This window comes from Triturus cristatus, chromosome 5_1 (assembly GCF_964204655.1).
Source record: "Triturus cristatus chromosome 5_1, aTriCri1.1, whole genome shotgun sequence".
NCBI classification, from domain to species: Eukaryota; Metazoa; Chordata; class Amphibia; order Caudata; family Salamandridae; genus Triturus; species Triturus cristatus.
The window spans coordinates 772,180,569-772,201,031 of NC_140587.1; the positions used below are offsets into that span (position 1 = coordinate 772,180,569).

The window sequence follows — 20,463 nt, forward strand, 5'->3', positions numbered from 1 at the left end:
CCTGGAATACCCCCTGGAGTGGCAGTCAGACCCTGTAAAATACCTGAGCGTCTGGATCCACAGGGACCCAGTGGTAGTCATCAGCCAGAACTATGGGAGAGCAATAGTCAAGCTAGAGGAGCAAGTGGATCAATGGATCAAACTCCCTCTGACGTTAGCAGATAGAATAGTCCTTATAAAAATGGTGGTACTACCAAATTTTTTATACCTCTTCACCAACATCCCAATCACCCTGCCGCAAAACTTCTCTAGAACACTACAAACACATATTAACAAATTGGTGTGGGCTGGAAAACAAGCAAGAATTAGTTGGGACACACTTTCGTTCCCATATAATCAAGGTGGGTTTGCCGCCCGAACTTCAAACTTTATTATTTATGTGCACAGGCACATTATGCTTACTATTGGTATCACCCAGTGCCATACCTGCCTCATCTGGCCGTGGAAGAGGGCGATGCCTACCCCATACCGTATGCCACATATTACCGCACGATTGCAGGGATGTCCCCCGCTCCGAAATCAACACCATACAGGCCACCACGGATGCATGGAGATAACTAGGACAAATGGCTAATAAGCTACCGCTATATGCCCTGGCCATGCCTCTGGCTAACCACCCTGCGCTGACAGCGGTGCAAGACGCTGGTAGCATGACTATGCTACGTGACGCAGGCATTAGTACAATGAGTGATTTATACGCAGAAGGGCACTTTGTGGAAATGACCGCATTACAATACATTACCAACCAATCGTTACTGTTTCGCTTCATTTATTACCGGATAAGAGCGGCTATCAAATCATTATATCCCAATTTCCCTGAGGAGCCTCCAGCTCTAGCCCCATTACAGACAATAATAACAGAACCCAACAGACGTCACTTGGTAGCCCGACTATATCACGCTATGCAGATAGAACTTGCTCAGCCCACTACCAGAGCTTTAACACGATGGAACCAGTCTCTGTCCACGCCACTCACACAAGACGACTGGACAACCTGTTGCAGCCTCACAGACATGCTGACGCCGAACTGCAACTTACACATAATCCACCTCAAATATCTTCATCAGGCCTACCACACACCTCAGAGGCTTTGGAGACAGGGTCTGCGGGCGGAGCCTGTCTGCCGCAGATGTGGGATGCAGGAAGGAGACTTCACACACTTAGCATGGAATTGTGGAAAGGTACGAGAATATTGGACAAATGTAATGGCAATGTTGAGTCAGGTCGTACAATGTGAGGTTGAGTGTTCTATACGGGTGTGCATTCTGGGTCTGATCTGTAAGATACCACCAGCAAGGAAAAAGCTGTTGGCTATAGCACTGCTAATGGCAAAACGGAGGGTGTCCATACACTGGGACAGCACATTATGCCCTGCGCCTAAGACATGGCTGAAAGATCTAGTGTATTGCAGAGACACTCTCAAGACATATGAGAAGGAGCTGCCTGCCAGATCACGTCCGAAGGACTTTTGGGCACCGCTTACTGCGTACTTACTGGAACATAATGTAAATGCATTATAACCTATTCTCAACCCGGTCACTCTGAAAGGAAAACATACCTGTTTATAGCTGGATTAAGCCTCAATGCGGACATACTCTTTGTAAATCCTGTTAACCAAGGCATAATGTATTATGGCATGACTCAATGTTGTTGTACTGTTATTACAGAAAATCAATTAAAAAATCCGATTATGCATGGGGATGCCTAGGATGGGGTTAGGAACCAGTTGAGATGCCAGTAGATCAAATGGGTCCTTATGTTGACGCAAATGTCTTGGGAACTACTGATCGGTTTCTGGTTGATACAGGGGCTACCTGTAGTGCTCTGTCTAAAAAATTGGTTCCTAGGGCTCCCCTGTCCGACACAATGATAACATTGATAGGATTCAATGGGACACCTACACCTAGCCCACTTTCACAGTCACTTGAATTCGGACTTGCCAAATTCACTGCAGCATGTAAATTTTTTGCTTTCCCCTACCACACCTGACAATATTGTGGGTATCGATATGCTTAAATATTTTCGTGCCACAATACGTTGTTTTCCAGAAGGTGTGGGTGTTATTTTAACTAACAATTATCCAATGGTTGAGAGATCCTGTCTTCTCAATGAGGATGCCGCTCTGGCGTCCTTACATAGTGTGAAGAAGGAACACTGTCATTGTTACTATTTCTTGCCTCCCATCATCACAAAGTCTCTAGAAAGAAATTAAAATTTTGTAGACAGCAGGTTACCTGTTTAGGTCACCTCCTGTCTAAGGGGGTACATGCACTCACACCAAACCACATTCAGACCATTCTAGACACTCCTGTACCCCGCGCTCAGAAGGATGTTCGTGCACTGATTGGCCTCACCCTTTTTTTGTAGGCAGTTTTTCACACATTATTGAACCTTTGTTGGCCCTTTTTGACTAAAGACACTCCAATGCCTTTCCCATGGACTACTGAATGTCAGAATGCCTTCTAACAGTCATGCCAAGCTCTTTGTTCTGCACCAGTATTAGGAACTCCAGACTACACTCACTAACAAGAGTATGTGAGCTTAGTACAGACTTACTTGTCAATATTTTTACCGACAGCCAGTAGGCATTCGGGGTGGCATATAATTTTGGCCGCTTATGGAAAGAAAGGGGTTTCCTCACCTCACATGGGACACAGATAGTGCATGGAGAATTAGTGCATAATCTTCTTTTTGTCGTAACCTATCCTAAGAAAGTAGCAATTGTTAAATGTAGTGCACACAAGAAAGTGACTGATAAAATGGGAGCAGGTAAATGCATTTGCGGATCACACAGCCCGTGAGACCACAATGCAGAAAAGTACCACCTCCATGTATGTGGCGAAGTCACAAGCTGAATGTTGGCATGATGCCAGGCAGGAAGTGCTGGACGTGCAACAATCTGCCTCTGCTGATGAACTAAATCAATGGTCTAAGGAGGGAACACTGGATGATGAGGGCTGTTGGAGGAATAAAGATATGACCAAATGGAAGTTACCCACAGCCTACTTATATTCCTTGATTCACATGGCACATGGGCCGGCACATGTTGATACATCCTCAATAGCAAAACAACTTATACAAGTTTGGGATCATCCTGATATTGCCGGAACTGCTAAAAAGATAGTCCAGTCTTGTCTGGTCTGTCTCCATTATAATCCTGAAAAGTGAACGCAAACTCCAATAGGAGGGTTTGCAACACCAACTGCACCTTTCGAGGTCCTGCAAATAGACAACGGACCTAATTCCATTGGGCAAGTTGTCGAATATCTCATGAAGGGGTTAGGGATTAAGCAGAAATGTCATGCCGCTTTTCACCCACAATCAGCAGGCTTGGTGGAGCGTTACAATTCCACCCTGAAATTGAAATTGGCTAAAATACAGGCTTCCACATCTTTGAAATGGCCTGATGCTCTGCCCCTAGCAATACTTTCTATCAGATCAATACCACATACACAATCTGGCCATACGAGGTTGTGTTTGGCAGGCCCATGAATATTTGGGGAATCCCTAAGCCTTGCCCTATACATGATGTACCTCATGTGTTGATGAGTGACTATTTGTCCCATTTAACTGACAGCTTGTTTTCTATCTATCAGCAGGTACAGGAAGCCCTTCCAGACAGGTCGCAGGGTGAAGGCCACAATCTGCTGCCTGGCGATTCCATGCTGCATGCCCTCGTGAGCTAAGCTGTGTTGACAGATCACTGCAACATCCTGGTCACCGAGAAAGGACAAGCTGTGTCACCTGAAAGACCTGAGGAAGTCTTCTCGGACCACACCATCTCTGGTACATCTAGATATCTGCTTCGATCCAGGAAGAAAGACATTTCAGCGCGGAAAGAGACTGAGCCAATGTCCCGGGTGGTTAAAGACTGACTACAAAGGGGGGTAGCCTATTAGTGACTACTCATCTCAATATTAGTGAAGAAACCAACGCCTGCCCAGGACCTTAGGGCATCATCTATTTTGTTGTTTGCCGATGAAAATGAGCTCGCCTAAGAAGAAGGAGATCGCTGTGACAGCGTGGAACAGCTGTACAATCCACATCCTTGGTCTGACTTTGACTGCTGCCATCATCGCTACTGTAATGTGGGTTGTTGAGGAAGTAATGCCTGGAGCCTCTTTACCGAACATTACTGTTACATCACTTGCTGCAGAAGAGCACTATTATTTTGATTTGCCGCAACATGAACAGTGATACTGGCAAATTCTGAGAAACAATTCATTTCTTCAAATGTTGCATCAGACACACCAGCTAAGTAATGCTACTAACTGTTGGGTTTGTGGCAAGATTCCTCCTCATCAGAACATAAAAGGAACCCCGTTGTCACCGCTGCCATTCTCTCACAATGGCTCATGCCCAGCTTGGTTCGAACTTCTATATGCCTCTAATGAACAAAGTCTGCTAACCCAACGAAGAAGGGGACTCATAAGCAAAAGGGACTGCTTTAGGAATGGAAGAATATAGTAAAGGAAGTGCAGCAACAAGCTATGTGTATCCAAATTCTAGGTCGGCTAAAGGAAATGGACCCCTTGTTATCTCTGTTGCCATGACCACTGGCCCCTTTGTGTACAAAGTACAGGCGATGTGCCAGTGGACCACAGTAACTGTACTACAGTGTTGCAGATGTCTATGAGAGGCCGAAGCAGCTTCCTTGCATCAAGTCACACTTATTTTGTTTGTGGAACTAAGGCATACTACTTCCTACATCCAGGCTGGTCTGGTACCTGTTACATAGCCTTCCTTCTACCACCTGTGGTTTTAGCTCCCCCAACCTACCATCAAGATTTGCAATTGTTCGATCACCATGCTGGTAGTAGGGAAAAACGCGCAATCGATGCCTCTGTAGTCGACCAGACAGAGACCACATGGGAATAATATAGACTGGAGCATGCTGTATCATTGGATCCAGCTGTTGTGTCTTCACACCGGACAATTCACCTTCTGTATATGTGGTTATTTCCAAAATGCATAAATTAGTCACTGAGATACATCAAGATTCAGGAACATGGACTTGGGCTAGATGGTTCTGTAGCGTATTTTCTGTATGGGGATTGAAAATATTGTCGGCCTTGTTCATAATTATAGCTATTCTCTTCTCTTGTTGTTTATGTATTCAATGCGGGCCAATGCTTTGTTCCCTCTGTATTTCCACTTGTACTACTTGTCTACCATCTAAAACACATGTCCAAAATGTAAATGTCTGTTTAGCAATAGACCGAGAAGTCAGCGATATGATGTTAATCGATATATATGACATTTATCATACTCCTTTAGAAGCATTTAAAAAATGTCTTAGCTTATGCCAAAAGGGCCGTCTGTGGAAAACGTGTAATATTTATTTGGCATAAGCAACAGCCATTTTGGCTGAGGTGTCCATTTTGTTTCCTTCGTAATTCTCCCGTCCTCTGCTGCTCGTCTTTTTTCCTGCCTGTGCGATCTATTTTAGTTGACTTCCTGACTAAGCTAAAAGCAATGTATGTGCTGAGAGTTTTTAGCTGCCAGTACACCTGTTAAATGTCAATCATTTGCTACTGCCATAAGCACTCCTGCTCCCTCTCCCACTTTGCTGACCATGTGGTTTTTCATTTGTCCTTGTTTGCTGAAAACTATTTCTAAAACTTTTCTTCCTATTTCTGTTCACATGCTTACAATGCACAAAATCTGTATATAAGCTCTGTGTTCTGTGACTTTAGTGTACTACCTCAGGCAGTACTTGAGAGTGCTGTGTGGACGTGGTCCCACTCATGAGTGATTAATAAACGTGTTATTTATTCCCATCTCCAGTGCTGATCTCTACTTTGTTGGTTTTTGAACCCGTGGACAAAAGGGTGACCCTGCACCAGTGTACCCCTAAAAAGGTATATTTCCACAAATGGATTGCCCATAAATGCACCTTCTCGCCCACTCCTGTTCGTCACAGCAGGTTGGGCCACACTGAATTCTGTCCTAGTAGTGACAGGGGACTGCACCCTCACCTGCGCCTCTCATTCCTCAGATAGGGACTAGGGGCTATTTTCACCAGTTTGATTTTGTCATGATTTATTTCAGGGATTTACTTATTGTGTTTGTATTGTATATTTGAGCGCTGTAAATGGGGACACCCAAGGTTAACACTTGATAACTGCATTTCTGTTAAAACAATAGCATTTTCAATAATTTCCCAAAACTCTTGCTTGTGTAACCTTTGACCTAGCTGTGTCTGAGATAATGAATCCCCCTGTTTGCTACGAGACCGCGGTTACGCATATCTGTTATTTTTGTTTTTATATCTTTGAAATTTATAAACAAGTAAAGATGGGCACATTTAGCTTCTCAAGAGATACAGTCAAGAAAGCATAATGTGATTAATATACAACAAATTACGAAGGGGTCATGAGCATTTGACCGAATATCTAGAGTGCTAACCAGATCAATAATGCTCCAGTAACGTTCTGCAGTTTATGGATGTCTGTATTTAAAACTGATAAATGAGGCACCGCACACCTAAGGGTGAGAAGAGAAATAAACTCCACCATATAAAACAATAACCGAGGCCAATAGGTGGCGTGGTATTGCCAGTGGTAGAAAGGTAGGGCATCATAGTGGGGGTCGGGAATGGCGATTTGAGGAGAGAAGTGAATCAAAGTGTAAATGTTCACTGGGGTGTGTATGCAATCATGTGATATATGGGCTTCGAGGCAAGGAACAGGCATTCTATATCCTCCAGGGGTCATCCCTTTATGTCCAGTGCAGTCGAGGAGGGCAGCTATGTTATCTGTCCACAAGCCATGCATTCAGGGCAAATATGTGTGGTGGTACATACCTATTTATAAAACATCTTTAATTTGTAAGATCTCAGCAGCGTAAAGACTCTTACATCGGAGACTCTATGAAAGAACATTTAGAAAGACTTGCTTTCCAATTGGAAGTCAAAGCATTCCATATGGAAAGCCCTAGCAGATTCATGGACCTGCTACAGGAGCTTGAAGAACAATTCAATCCATACAAGTACAGTCCAGTGAAAATCGGGATGGGTGGCATTCCTACTGGAGAGCCCAAGCTTGGATGTCTTTATCGACCCATGCATCCTTCTAATTCAATTTTTCTTCTTTACATCACGCCACTTTTCAATTTAGGGACCTGAGATTATGGTAGCAGCACCTTTGGGGCTTCTCTCAATAACATAAGTATCTTGGACTGTGAATTTGGGTGTGGCAATTCCACCAACGTAATCATACACTGTCTTGCTAGCTTGAAACAGTTTCATTGAGAAATCCTGGGTTGAACAGTCCTCCGTAACTGTGTTCCTTTGCCTCTATCGAGTCCAGGAAATGCATGTCATGAATTAGGAGTTTTCACAGGTGTGTCGGAATGAGTGGTTTGAACCATTTGCTTGATACCCCAAGTCCTATCTTGCCACCAACTGGTTACTAGCTCCTCTGTTTCCCATTGTAGATGCTACCAGACCGGTGAGTTCGAAGATGCAGGCTGTCCTACCCCACTAGCATGTAAAGGGCATTGAAAGTTTACTGTAACTTTGACCAGCAACTATCCACAACCTTGACTCTAGTGGCAGTTAAACTCTAGACTTTAGTTGGCTATGCCTCCATTCCATCTAACTGGACACCACCAGAATGCATTTGCTTAGAGCAGGTGCAAAAGTCATATTCCAGACCCACATACCCAAAATAATCGAATTGAAACCAAACACCAGCTGATGGAACCCTCAAAACTGTTACTTTAGCCTTTGAAGTGAATTGCTGGATTCTGTGGAATTCCTGTATTGGGGTACCCAAATGCTTCGGACTAGGGCTGATAATCCCCAAACCTTTCCTGATCAAGAAACATGAAACATAAGGCTCAATGTTAATCAGATTTAAAGTGCTTGGGAACTTTAAACCTATTTGGGGTGGAATCTCTGGCTCAAAAAGTGCTGGGTATGGCACTGCTGGTCTTCTATGTGTGTCATAGTTGTGTGTGTATATTGTTATTCTTATGTGTAATTAAAGGTCTTCTCCTTATAAAGCAAAGAGCAACTGGGCATTGAGCTTAATAGCTGTTACTAAGTGTTATACCATGCTCTGTGTTACATCTCCTCCTTAAGTAAGTCCTGGCTATTTGAGCTCACTACCCTAGACAACGGCCGAAGACGACTACTTGAACATCCAGTCGAAGTGTATTAGGAATGTAGTCTTAGCACACCAGTGGTAAATTACCTCAATGATTACAGTTTGGGCCAATGACCCTCATTGGGGTCATAGTGGATGAGGGCAAATCTGCCGCCTCATCCACCTAGACCTGTGTCCAGCCTTTGATACGGTCTCCAATCATCTGCGTTTTAGAACTGGATGGTACTCGATCACTCGTGGGTGGTTGAGGTCCTCCTTAGTGAATGCTTGTAGTCTGTCCATCTCCCTCCATTCAGGTGCAGTTCGTTGAAAGACATCTGTGGTGTCCCTCAGGGCTCTTCATTGAGCTGTTCACTCTTTAATGTATATATGACCCCGTTGGCTATCATCATCAAAGATTGGGGGCTTGATGTTACATCCTACAGAGATGACACTCCGCTAATTGTTTTCATTGCTAAAGACCTTTAAACTGAAAGGGCTGCGTCTCAGAGGTGGTCGATTGGATGAAGGACCTCCGGTTCAAGCCTAATGGAGATAAGACAGAACTTCTTCTGTTTAGCAAGGTTAAATCTATCTGGAAAGGCACTTGGTGGCCAGGTGCTCTGGGCCCTGCCCCGATCCGCAAGAAAGCAGGTAAGAACTTAGGCTTCCTGATTGATGACTTCCTCTCCATGAAAGTTCAGGTCATTGCAGTCCGTGGGAGCTACTTTGCGTTACTTTGCATGATTTTTTATGGGATTCGGAATCACCATTACAAGACTATTACGCAGGCACTTATTACAAGTCAGGTTGACTATGGGAATGCATTATACGTGGGTATGGCTGACTACCTTTTCACACGCCTGCAAAGCATCCAAAACATGGCTGCACAGATGATCTGTCTTACGGATGCCTGTCTTACAGTGGCTCTGTACCTGACCTTTTAAAAGCCTTTATTGACTGCCTATATACAAGAGAGCTATATGTATACTTCTTTCCCATGTGCCTCGAGCAGTGTACAAGATCAGCCCCCTAATACTCACAAATGTAAGCCACTTTTATAAACCCTCCGGAACCTTGAGGTCGCCATTCAGGCCACGATTGTTGTGAGACGTACTCCGAGCCAGAATGGTGTGGTAGCTCGGTCCCTGGGCACTCAGGCAGCTAGAATGACACAGATGCATAGTTGTAGTAGCTTGAACTGGCCTAGGGTACTTCGCCCTGCATCTTTTATTTGCAGTGTCTCCTGACCAGTGACACCTGTGATGGATGGATGGGTGTGGGGTGAGTATGGAGCCAGGTCTCAGGGAGAGGCTGGTGACACAGGGCATATGATGAAACACTAGAACGTGTCTCTCAGGACACTACAAATGGGTGGCTGTTGCATCACCTATCTAGCAGAAATACCCTGGGCTGCCATTCAATTAGAACTGCGTACCGCACCCAAGTTCTCTACTTCCCGGAACTAGTGAAAGCGTGGCTATTTTTAGCCTAGTGGCTACTTATTTTGAACTGAGTGTGCCTCTTTTCTTTGATGGCCTCTGTCTGGAGAAATCCAATCAACATAAACATAATTCTGAGACCCTAAGAAGCATCAATCAAGCCAAACTAAGTGCGAATAAAGGCTGAAGCAAGTTAAAAAGCTGTCAAATTGATGTGTGATACGAATGTACACAAAATGTGAAGTAATACAGAATGCAAGGAAATGCTAAAGTAAAAGATAGCAACATGTTTTCAATGTTCAAGGTGAGAGCTGGGGTCAGAAAAATAAATCTACCTATCGCATGGAAGAGGGGGAGTCAAGAGGTTGTTTTCCATGACATGACTAGCTTTGCATTCATAAAATAGATTTCCCTTTTTCTGATGCCCTTGTCTGGTGCAGAGGAGAGGTTCAAAGGAAGTATTAGAGCATATAATGTACACCTCCTGCCCTCACCATAAAATCAATCGATACTGCAGTTAGTGTTCAGAAGCAGGTCACTGGTTTGTCTCCTTGGCACAGAGTTTCATTAACTTTTCATGCTTCATTGAAGCGTGATTGGGTCGATTTTAGTTTCTGTAGTTAGCATGGTTTATGTTCATGAGTTTCGGGCACTGTTACTGCTCTTCTAATCCGTACATTTATTATGAATGTGATTGTTTTTCAGATGGCAGACGCTGGTGGGAGGGTTTTTGCTTCATGTAACTTGGAAGTTGGGCTGGGTGGAGATCAGCAGCAGCTCAAGGTACAGTGAACTCTTTTACCTGTTTTTATACATCACTGAACTCGAACATACATAGATGATGAGTGTACCAGGAAGCGATGAACTAGTCGTGCTCTCAGTAATTCTGTTTGTTTCGGTTGTCACTGTCCCACCAACAGTGGAGCATTTTGTTATACTTTATCCGTGCATGTTTGTGTACAAGAAGGTTTATCATCATATTTTGTGTTGGAGCAAATTGAACAATTTTAATATCAAAATTATTCACTTAGATTTGATGTAGTCTGGAATACAGTCTTTAGACTCTCGTGGCACTGTATGCACTGATGATAACACGGATAATCAATATAACACAGCTCCGCGTCCCCTTCTTGCATATTATTCAACAGTATTCTGTCCTCAGGAGATGGCGTGTGCATAGCGTAGGCCAAATGTGATAAACATATACTTGTTTTGCCCATCAATTAGTTACCAGAACTTGAAAAGTCCTCACATGCTTTTGACTGCTATGATTCCTGTCTTGACAGGAAATCTGAGAGTATCCGTTTTAAAATATAGGTCAGCACAGAAGCCATATGAAAGGGAAAAAACACCTTTTCTACATATTATTTATTGCAATTTTATAGATAGACAAATGCTGAAACAATCCATGCACTCAGCGATTATAACATCATGAGCGGATGAACCTTGGGGTCTATAGATAAGATTGGGCAGGGGCAATAACAAATAGTATGTGTGGGAGCCGATAGAAGTCCACATAACTGTACATCGTATGTGGCCAATGAAGGCAAATCTTTGTACTGCTGTCAAGGCTATACCCTGAAAAATTGGTTTACTTTTACCTTCTCTTGAGCAAAAATCTTTTCCGTGGGGAAAATGTTGTAAACCGTCTACCACCAGGAGCTGTATTACTTTAACAGGACATACACGGTCAGACAACGCACCCTCATCCGAGGAGGCGTGCTTTGTACTGGAAAGAAATGGCAGGCCCACAGAGGAAGCCAAACTCAAGTCTGCTTTTGGGACAGCCCCCTATTAAAAGACGGCCCGGCATTTTCAAAATGAGAGGTTCAACTTTCTATTTCAAGGGGAACATCTTGATGGGAAATAAAGGTCAGGTGATCCCTCCCACAAGAAAAGGCAGTGTGTAACTGCAGCTACCTGAGGAGGGATTTCCTGAGGGTCCCTGGGACCCTCATGTCCTCCCGCGAATTGACGCCCTGGAATACACACTAACTGTGCGCCACTTAGGGGCTCTTACGCCTGTGTCGATAACATTTCCAAAGGGCCATACCACCATGCAAAAGAGCGAACACTTCTTTTGAATTGCATAGGCACAGATCAATCAGTTTTATGGAACGGGTGCACTAGTATTTGTAGCTCTTCTGTGATACAAAATTTCCCTGAGGGGCGTGAAAACCAGTTTCAAACACCCATTGCCCATGGTACGCCTGCAATATAACCCCCAGGCAGCCACAGAAAGAGTGTCTTAGGGTTTCCTCCAGCAACCTGCCATTAGAAGTCCTGCCTGGAGTAGGTGAGATATGCATTTGCTGGTGAGAGCCCCCAGATAGTAAATCTCTTTTTGAGTAAGGTCTCCAAGCAAAGTCAATGAAAACTAATTTTTTAATTAAGAGAAAGAGCAAAAAGGGAGAAAATACTAGAAATATAAAATATACCATTTACAGTTTAGAACAACAGTATTGACCGTGCATTAATTTCTCATCAATTCCCCATCTGGACTAATTTCTAATTATTTACCAGTAGAAGTATGCATGTAGTCCCAAACAACAAAAAATGATTCTTCAAAGATAAAATGAACAATCTACAAACAGCTGCTAGTAATTATGAACATCCATTTTGTACATTGGCTACTCCTCTATGGGATAGGCCGCACTAAGCTAATCTGTGTTATTATTTTACTTCCCTTTTGTGCCCCAATACCCTCTGCACTATTGTATGCTCTGCTATCAATGATACTGTTGATATGGGCACAGTGGGATGTGCATGATCACTGAACAGAATACGTATTGCTCTATTCTGTTTAATTTGTAGTGACTTTAATTAAATGCTAATGAAGAAATTTAAAAAAATGAACCTCCATTTTGTGCTCCCGAGCGACACACATAGTATCAATTTAGTAAAATAACCTTAACATTTGCGTAAGTGGTGCCCACCATGATCTAAGTCTGTTGCAACCATACATAACCATCACTAGATTGGTTTGAACAAGAATCAAATCAAATGTATTCAATTCATTTAAAACAGTAAGGTTAAAGATATGTTTTACAAAAACACATTGTATTGCAATACTTTGCTCCAAAAATATCACAGCGCAGTGAAAGTGAACTGAGTGAATTAAAGTGTGTAAGTGCGATACAGAAACATATGTACAATGCTTGTGACTGATATGGGTACAATTGTTGTTAAACACTACTCTCTAGTCCACTAGTATCTTTGTCAACGTTTCGACCCCATTACATTACTTAAATAAGAGTCATCATCCGGACGTAAAAGGATTTTTGGAAGCACCTAGAAAAGAAAAATATTTTTTTTCTATTGAAACATGATTTTAGAGTTACAATGGCCACCTTTTGAATGGCGCACTGTCAGTGTGCCTCCTGCGGGCTTATCTGACTCTGCGCCCGCGTCTGTAATATGGCACGGACGCAGAGTCGAAGGAATTCCCTCATTTACATAGTGACCGCCCCTATGCAAATGAGGGAACACCTTCTGTTGATGGCACTTTAAGTGCGCCAGCGCTATCGGTATTATAGAAGGGGACGTACAAGCGTCTGCACCCCCCTTCTATAATACCAAAGTGCCCCAGGGGCGTGCAAAGCAGGCGGAAAAAGCCCATTGCTCCTCCTGGGCACCATCTGTAACACAGCCCCTGGGGTTTTGTCATTGCGCCAGAGCGCTCCCTCAAAGCCTTGCAGGTCAAAATATAATGACATCACTTGTTGCTGTGAAGAGATGTTGGTCCAAATAAATAAAACCGCTTGTGACCGGGCCCTCAAAGCCTTACAGGTCAAAACTATTTGTATGGAGTGATGGGCAGAAGAATATGGATATTTCACATAATAATCAACTTTATTTTTAGCCTCTATGGTATATATTATTACTTCACCCATTAAGACCTATAATAAGAAGTCCTCTTGGCACCAACTGGCCACGCTCTGCATCATGGAGCCAGCCCTTCTATCCAGAAGCTGACCTCAAAATAGCCATTGAGGCTGTGGTCATTTCTCATCTCAGTTGCTACAATGTCTTGATGAGGAGTGTCCCTGAGACCCACTTGTCCCCTATTAGGATGGAATACCCTACTTCATGCCTCTGGAGGAGAACAATGCTGTCCTACTCTGTGCCTTGTTGTTCTATCAAAATCTATTGTTTGTCGTTTTTACCCCTAGTTAACCCAACAATAATTCAAACTCCCTGTGGGTTCTCACATTTCATGGATTGAGGCCTCAGATCGGTGATCTGAGGCCGAGGGGGGCATCAGTGTATACCCCTCTTTGAAAGAGTGGCTACTGATCTCTCTACTCCGATTCTGTGTGATACAGCAACATTTCAAAAACAGGAAAAAAGAGACAAGGCAAACAGTAGATTTCATTTGAGTGTTTTCAATCCTGCCCAAGGTGTACAATTGTTGATATCAACAGCATTCTCCTTATCTTTGAGCCGTGTATGACGATGTGTTTATGGTAATATAAAGATCATTATTGCATCTGTGATATCTCCTAAGGATTTCTCCTCAATTGGTCATCAGATAATGTATTGAATTAGCTTAAGTACCGGACAAGTTCTTCGAATCCCATATTTAATTCCTATTCCAAAAAAGGAAAAGGTACCTTTTTTTGTATTATTATGTTCATTTCTCTACGGTTATAGCCTATTGGTCAGTTTAAATTGTTCATTATCGATCCCGTAGTGAAATAAGGGGAAGAAATAAATTAAAGCAATCAGCACGGAAGTAACAATAAGGCAAGGTGAAATGCGAAAAAGCGCCCTCCGATTCTGAATTTCTGAAATAAGCTGATGAAATATTCCCTATGCAAAAAAAAATCCTTACCCACAATAAGGGTAAAAATCAAATCACGCAATCAGTGTGGAAGTGACATTAAGGCAAACTGAAATGTGAAAAAGTGCACTTTGACTCTAAATTTATAAAATAGGATAATGAGGCAATCCCTACGTGAAAACCCTTACCAACAATAAGAGAATAACATGCATGTCCCGTGTATGAGAGTATCATAATGATCATGCGTAAAGCATCGCCAGCTGTACATCCTCCCAAAGCTTCTGAGGGCCACCAGCACTTCGCTAAATCATTAGCATCTCCCTTGAAGTGGAGGAGCCGCTTCCCTGCAATCCACAGGCACTGACTGCAACATCCAGTTCACATTTCTGCTGACCACCGGGTCCACCGATGTAGCAGTCACCCAGGAGGAGGTCACTGTGCTCCCAGAGGTCAGATCCGTCTGCCCACCAAGTGTGAAGACGCCAGGTCCCCCAGGAGCCGCCCTGCACCAATACCCAGAGTACGGGACGCCTTGAAACAACCAAAGCTTGTTTGAAGTCCAATCCGGACTCCAATGCTATAAAGACCAACCAGCCGACGAGGGACGTCCGCATCACAGAGGCCAGCACAGAGAGTGGCCCATTTGTCCTGTTTTGTCCCCCCTTTGCAGGTCTGACTGAGAACCGTGAGTGCCTTTGATGCACATGCCCAGCCGACTAAAACCCTCTGCACCTGAGCTCTCCGGCCAGGGTCCACAACAACTGATTGTGCACCCCCTGCTCCCAGGACCCTCAAGAACTGAGCCCCCCATTGGGAGCTCCCGGACTTGTCCCCAAGTCCCCCTCTGCAACCTGTTTCTAGGTGACCCCCTCTCTTTGCCTATGGTGTTGCGCACAAGGCTATCAACCCATCCAGCACCTCTGCACCCAGACACTCCAGGGCAGGTAAACCCAAACTGCTGGTGGTTCTTTGGACTTTTGCCCTCTAGGATCTTAAGTCTTAAAGGGGACACCCGAAATAGGATTGCAAGTACCTGTATGCAGTATATGTTTCTTTTTTCAATAGGTAAGCATTACCGTGTGAAAACACATTTGTGTGACATTTTTACTCACCTGTAAAAATTGGTATCTCGAAAAGTACTTACTCAATTTCATAGTTAAAATATATATAAAAATACCTGTTATTTTTCTAAATTGGTCTTGAGTTTCTTCTTGAGTGTGTGTCTCATTTATTGATTCTGTGTGTTCAACAAATGTTTATCACTACCCTCTAATAAGCCTAAACTGTTCGCCCACACTTCAACAAATGAGAGCATTTGGGATTATTAATATAAGCCCCGGAAGATAATGAGGGTTGTCTGGACTTTCTACGTAGGGTACCTCTTTTTGGTAAACTACATGAACAACCAGCTTCCTATGGGAGCAATTTCTGATATTGCCCCTACTCCGTGCTTCCTCAAGAGAAGTAAAAATAGATTGAATAACAGTAGTTTTAGACCAGTTGAGGAATTTTGTTAATTAGAAGTGGACTATTTAACACCAGTAATTTTGCAGATATATTCTCCGTGACAGAGTCACAGAGAGAATCTTTTAAATATTTCAGCACAGGTTGCTGTGGCAGTAGTTCAGTAACAAATTACCAGCCATAATGTTGTCACTAACATAATTAAGGAACCACCCATTTACCTACGGGTAATCAAGAATAGCATTAGAGCCTGTTTTATAATAGGCATAATATTGGCAGATTGGTCATTTGGAAACGTACCATTTAGTGTATGTAGTTAGAGGCACATGAACTGATTAAACATCAGTTTTCGACTTGAACTACTCTTATCCTCATGGAATATCCCATTCATTGATGCAAATATAGAACTGCTCAACAGACTTTTCCTTCCCAAAAAAATGGCAGTTAGTCTCCTGTTAATATAAACCGTGTGTGCACCTATTGTTCTAGCAACAAGTGTATTATATCTTAGTTTTGAGGATATTGTACCATTTGCACCATACATCAGTGGAAATTACATGTTAACAATCAGTACCAAAACCAGTTTTTGCTTAGATTTTGTTTAAATTCAGGCTAGTTGTGCAAAATCATTATTATTATTAACAATAGAACTTGCACGTCCCCCTATAGCCAGGGTAATAAAACACCTATATTATCTATTTTAAAAATGAACTTAATTCAAGCCTTTCTTGAAGATTGCACCTTTCTCTGATTGGTTGCCCTCAAATGATATCTGACAACCATCTGCTTCAAACGAAATGTAAAGATCATTTTTCTAATTGGCTATAAAATGCTATATCTTTGAAGGGAAGTAAACAAAAAATGCAACACATCTCCTCTAAAAATATCTTTTGAAAGGCTCATGACATTTTTGCTAGCATGTCGCAGTCAGTCATGATTCGGAGTATCCTATTGGGGTTCAATTTTATGCACATAGAAAGAGAAACGTTGTATTTACAGCTCATTATTTTGTTTAAGTAATATGATCCTCAAACATTGATATAGTGGTCACAAATTTGCTTCAATAAATTCAACTTGTTCAAACTTAATGGGCAATTAAATCCTATATATTTCTTTCAATGTTTTAAAAATGGCTCAAATATAGAGCCATACAGGTAAATTCCAAAGATTGGGGCTTAAAGCTATCCACTCTGGGGATCAGAACACCTCTTGTCCTATATATCAGTGCACCCTCCCTATTAGACACTTCACATATAGGAAGCATCTGTATGTAATTTATAGTTGATACAAGAGGACTAATAGAATTAGATACAAGTTTCACACATCTTAAATATTGACGTAGAACAAGATTCACTCCAAGACTTGAATATCAGTTCAAATGGCAAGGCATCTATATGTTTTCTTCTTCATAAATGGTCAAAATCATTTATGAGGTTTAAAATAATCATGCGGCTGAGTGTGTGTGTGTGTGTGTGTGTGTGTGTGTGTGTGTGTGTGTGTATCTATGTATGGATGTATGCATGTGTGTGTATGTGTGTATATATATATATATATATATATATATGTGTGTGTGTATATATTACTTACAGACGGTCGCCAGTAGGTAGTTATAGTTAGGACCTATTTTCCATAGGAAATCCGCAACATTCTATTCCCAATAACTTTGGCGCCGATTGACGAATCTTCGCAAAATTTTCCAAACTTTTGGCCAGCTCCGGTCCGCTCCTATCCTGAAAGTCTCAGGATGATTCGTGTAGCGGGGGCTGAGAAAAAAGGGGGGTCTCAAAACGTGTTTTCCCCATGCAATTTCCCATAGGACCTTTAGCCGCAGCTACAGCCCGAACTGCTGAACGGAATTACTCCAAATTTGGCAAAGAGGTAGTCCTCAGTTCAGACGCATGCCTTTTGCTTAAATGGTGTCAATCTGTTCAGTAGTTCCTGAGAAAATTACAGTTAAAAGTACATGTATATCTATGGCCGCGCTGGATCTGCGCACCCTGAGCGCACCTTCCCGATCACGCGCTGAATGCTAATTGACTGTCAAGTGGTTGTCAACATTCGAAACCAGGAACTGTTGGCAGCCATTTTGTGCCTCGGAAGAAGCGAGCCTGAAGAAGTCTGTGGAATAAGTGTGCAAAATGTATAAAGGGGGCAGGGTAGAAATACCCTGACCCTCTAGACCTGCTTAGGGGGTCCCAGAAGGACTCCCATGGCCCCACAAATATATATATATTTTTTTAAAAGCCGCAAAGTGTGCGCAGGGTCCGCTGATCCTGCCGTTAAAAAAAAAACAGAGCTTTTTTTATAATTAGCCCCCGGGGGGCCAAATCCCGGGGGCAAAATTATTAAATTTAAAGGGGGCCCAGAGGGGCCTCCCCAGCCCCGGGGACTGCCACCCCCCCCGGGGCTACAAAATAAATTGGGAGGGGCTTGAAAGCCCTTCCCAGTATAATTTGTGGGGGGGTGCTCAACGGCCCCCCCAAGCCCCGGGGACCACCACCCCCCGGGGCTTTATGTATTGAGGTAGGGGGGCTGCGTGGCCCCCCTTCTAGAGCCCTCGAGGGCCCTGGGGACCACCACCCTCCCAGGGCCGGCTCCTGCAGTGTCCTGGGGTGCCCACCCCCAGGACACTGTTGTTTGCTATGAGAGGACGGGAGTCCTCCACCCTCCCAGTTTGGATTTTGAAAGAGAGAGCAGGGAAATCTGCTCTCTCTCTCAAAATCCAAACCATATTGCTTTTCCACACGGGGAGCTGCATGTCAGCAGCTCCTCATGTGGAAAAGCAATGCCGGCTCCCGAAGGATGCGGGGAGCCGGCTGGGACCGTGGGGGCATTGGGGCTCCCCCCCACGGTCCCCAACGTTTTTTTAAAAGGATGGGGTCCCCGGGGATAATAAAAATTAGTGATAGGGGCTATTTTTTTTTTTACAGTAAAATTAGGAGTCGCGCATCCAACTCAGTGCGGCCCCCTGGTGTGCACACGTTGGATGCACGACTACTAACCTGTAGGGTGCGCGACTCCAGCGCGTTTGGTGCACTACTTCTATGTGTCGGATGCACGATTCTAACACGTTGGGTGCGCGGCTCCAAAAAAAAATAAAAACAATAAAAAAAAATAATATAACTATATTTAAAAGAATATAAATATATATATATATATATATATATATATATATATATAAAAAAAAAATTAAATGTGTAGTGTAATTTAACATATATATATATATATATATATATATATATAAGTAGATTCAAAAAATGTAGTTAAAGAATATAAAAAAATTAGAACAAGAAATACATTTTAAAAATATCATTTTAAAAACCTTTGAAATTCACTGAAAAAACCATAAGTTTCAGACATGTTATACTTAAGAATTAGCATTTAAAAAACCTTTGAAAATCACTGAAAAAAACATAGGTTTCAGACATGTTATAGTTAGGAATTAGCATTTAAAAAACCTTAGAAATTCACTGAAAAAACCATAGATTTCAGACATGTTATAGTTAGGAATTAGCATTTAAAAAACCTTAGAAATTCACTGAAAAAACCATAGGTTTCAGGGGTGTTATAGTTAGCTGGACATTTCACTCGTACAAAACCATTGAAATTCCTCCGTTCTAGTTAGTTCTACTAACTATAACTCGCGTGCCCGCAATCCACTGCCGATGATGTCACATATTACATCATTCATGACATTGTCAGTGACATCACTGACGAGGAATTTCAATGGTTTTGTACGAGTGAAATGTCCAGCTAACTATAACACCCCTGAAACCTATGGTTTTTTCAGTGAATATATATATATATATATATATTTTATTCCAAAGAACCTCTGTTCGAGGACGCACTCTGAATCGAAATTTAGTACAGGCAACAGCTTCTCTCTCCCCAGATTAATCATGCAGCCTTACGCGTTTCAGAGCGGTCAGCTCCTTGTTCACAGGCACAGCGTGAATGCGCAGAGAAATAAACACACCACAGCATGTAATTAGTCAACTCCTTTAGTAGGCAACAGGTGAGTCCGCCAATGCAGCATGCTGGGATATGTAGTTCCGCCTTAGTCAGGCTGATTGTTGTGTCTCCAATAGTTGGTTTCTGCGCTCAAATATGTACTTTTGAGCCCTCCAGTGAGCCTCCGAGTTGTAGATTATCCGTGCATGTCTTTCGATTCATCACCGGGAGAACGTGAATAGTTCTTTGTCTCCGTGATCCTTACTTGGCAGGCGGTGCAATCCTCGCGGTTGGTGTACCGCCCAATATTCTTTATTCCAAAAAACCTCTGTATATATATAATCTATGTCCTACAACAACACTCCAATACGAACATTCAAAAGCACACAGCGGATTCCAAAGACCTTTTATTGTGCCAAGCAGACACGTTTCGGCGAGAATTCTCCGCTCTCAATGCTTGTCCCCACCAAGGGTCTGATATTATCAGTTCTTTCATATATATAACAAAACTCACTCCCATTGGTTGCCAGGTCTTACAACCATCCAGTTGCAGTGCCAGTGGATTGAAAAAAACACCCTCAGTAGGAAATGTCTCTCACTGTGACTGCAAGTTTCAATACGCATCTCGAGTTCTTACAGTTATTAGTTCATGAGCGGTTATGTCTTAAAATGATGTAATATTCTCTGACCCCCACAATCATTCACAATATTCACATCCAAGGTATCCCACCCT

General features: G+C 42.8%; 1 protein-coding gene across 7 annotated transcripts in view; it reads left to right on the plus strand.

Moving 5' to 3' along the window:
• Positions 1–20,463, plus strand: part of SLC35D4 (solute carrier family 35 member D4) — a 642,891-nt gene that overhangs the window by 53,369 nt on the left and 569,059 nt on the right. For 5 of the 7 annotated variants that reach the window (XM_085605763.1, XM_085605761.1, XM_085605765.1 and 2 more), the window contains one exon: positions 10,238–10,315. The exons of the other annotated variants lie outside the window; for them this stretch is intronic. In XM_085605763.1, coding sequence (XP_085461889.1) covers positions 10,238–10,315 — 78 coding nt within the window. The remainder of the gene's footprint in view (positions 1–10,237; positions 10,316–20,463) is intronic. 7 annotated transcript variants of the gene reach the window in all.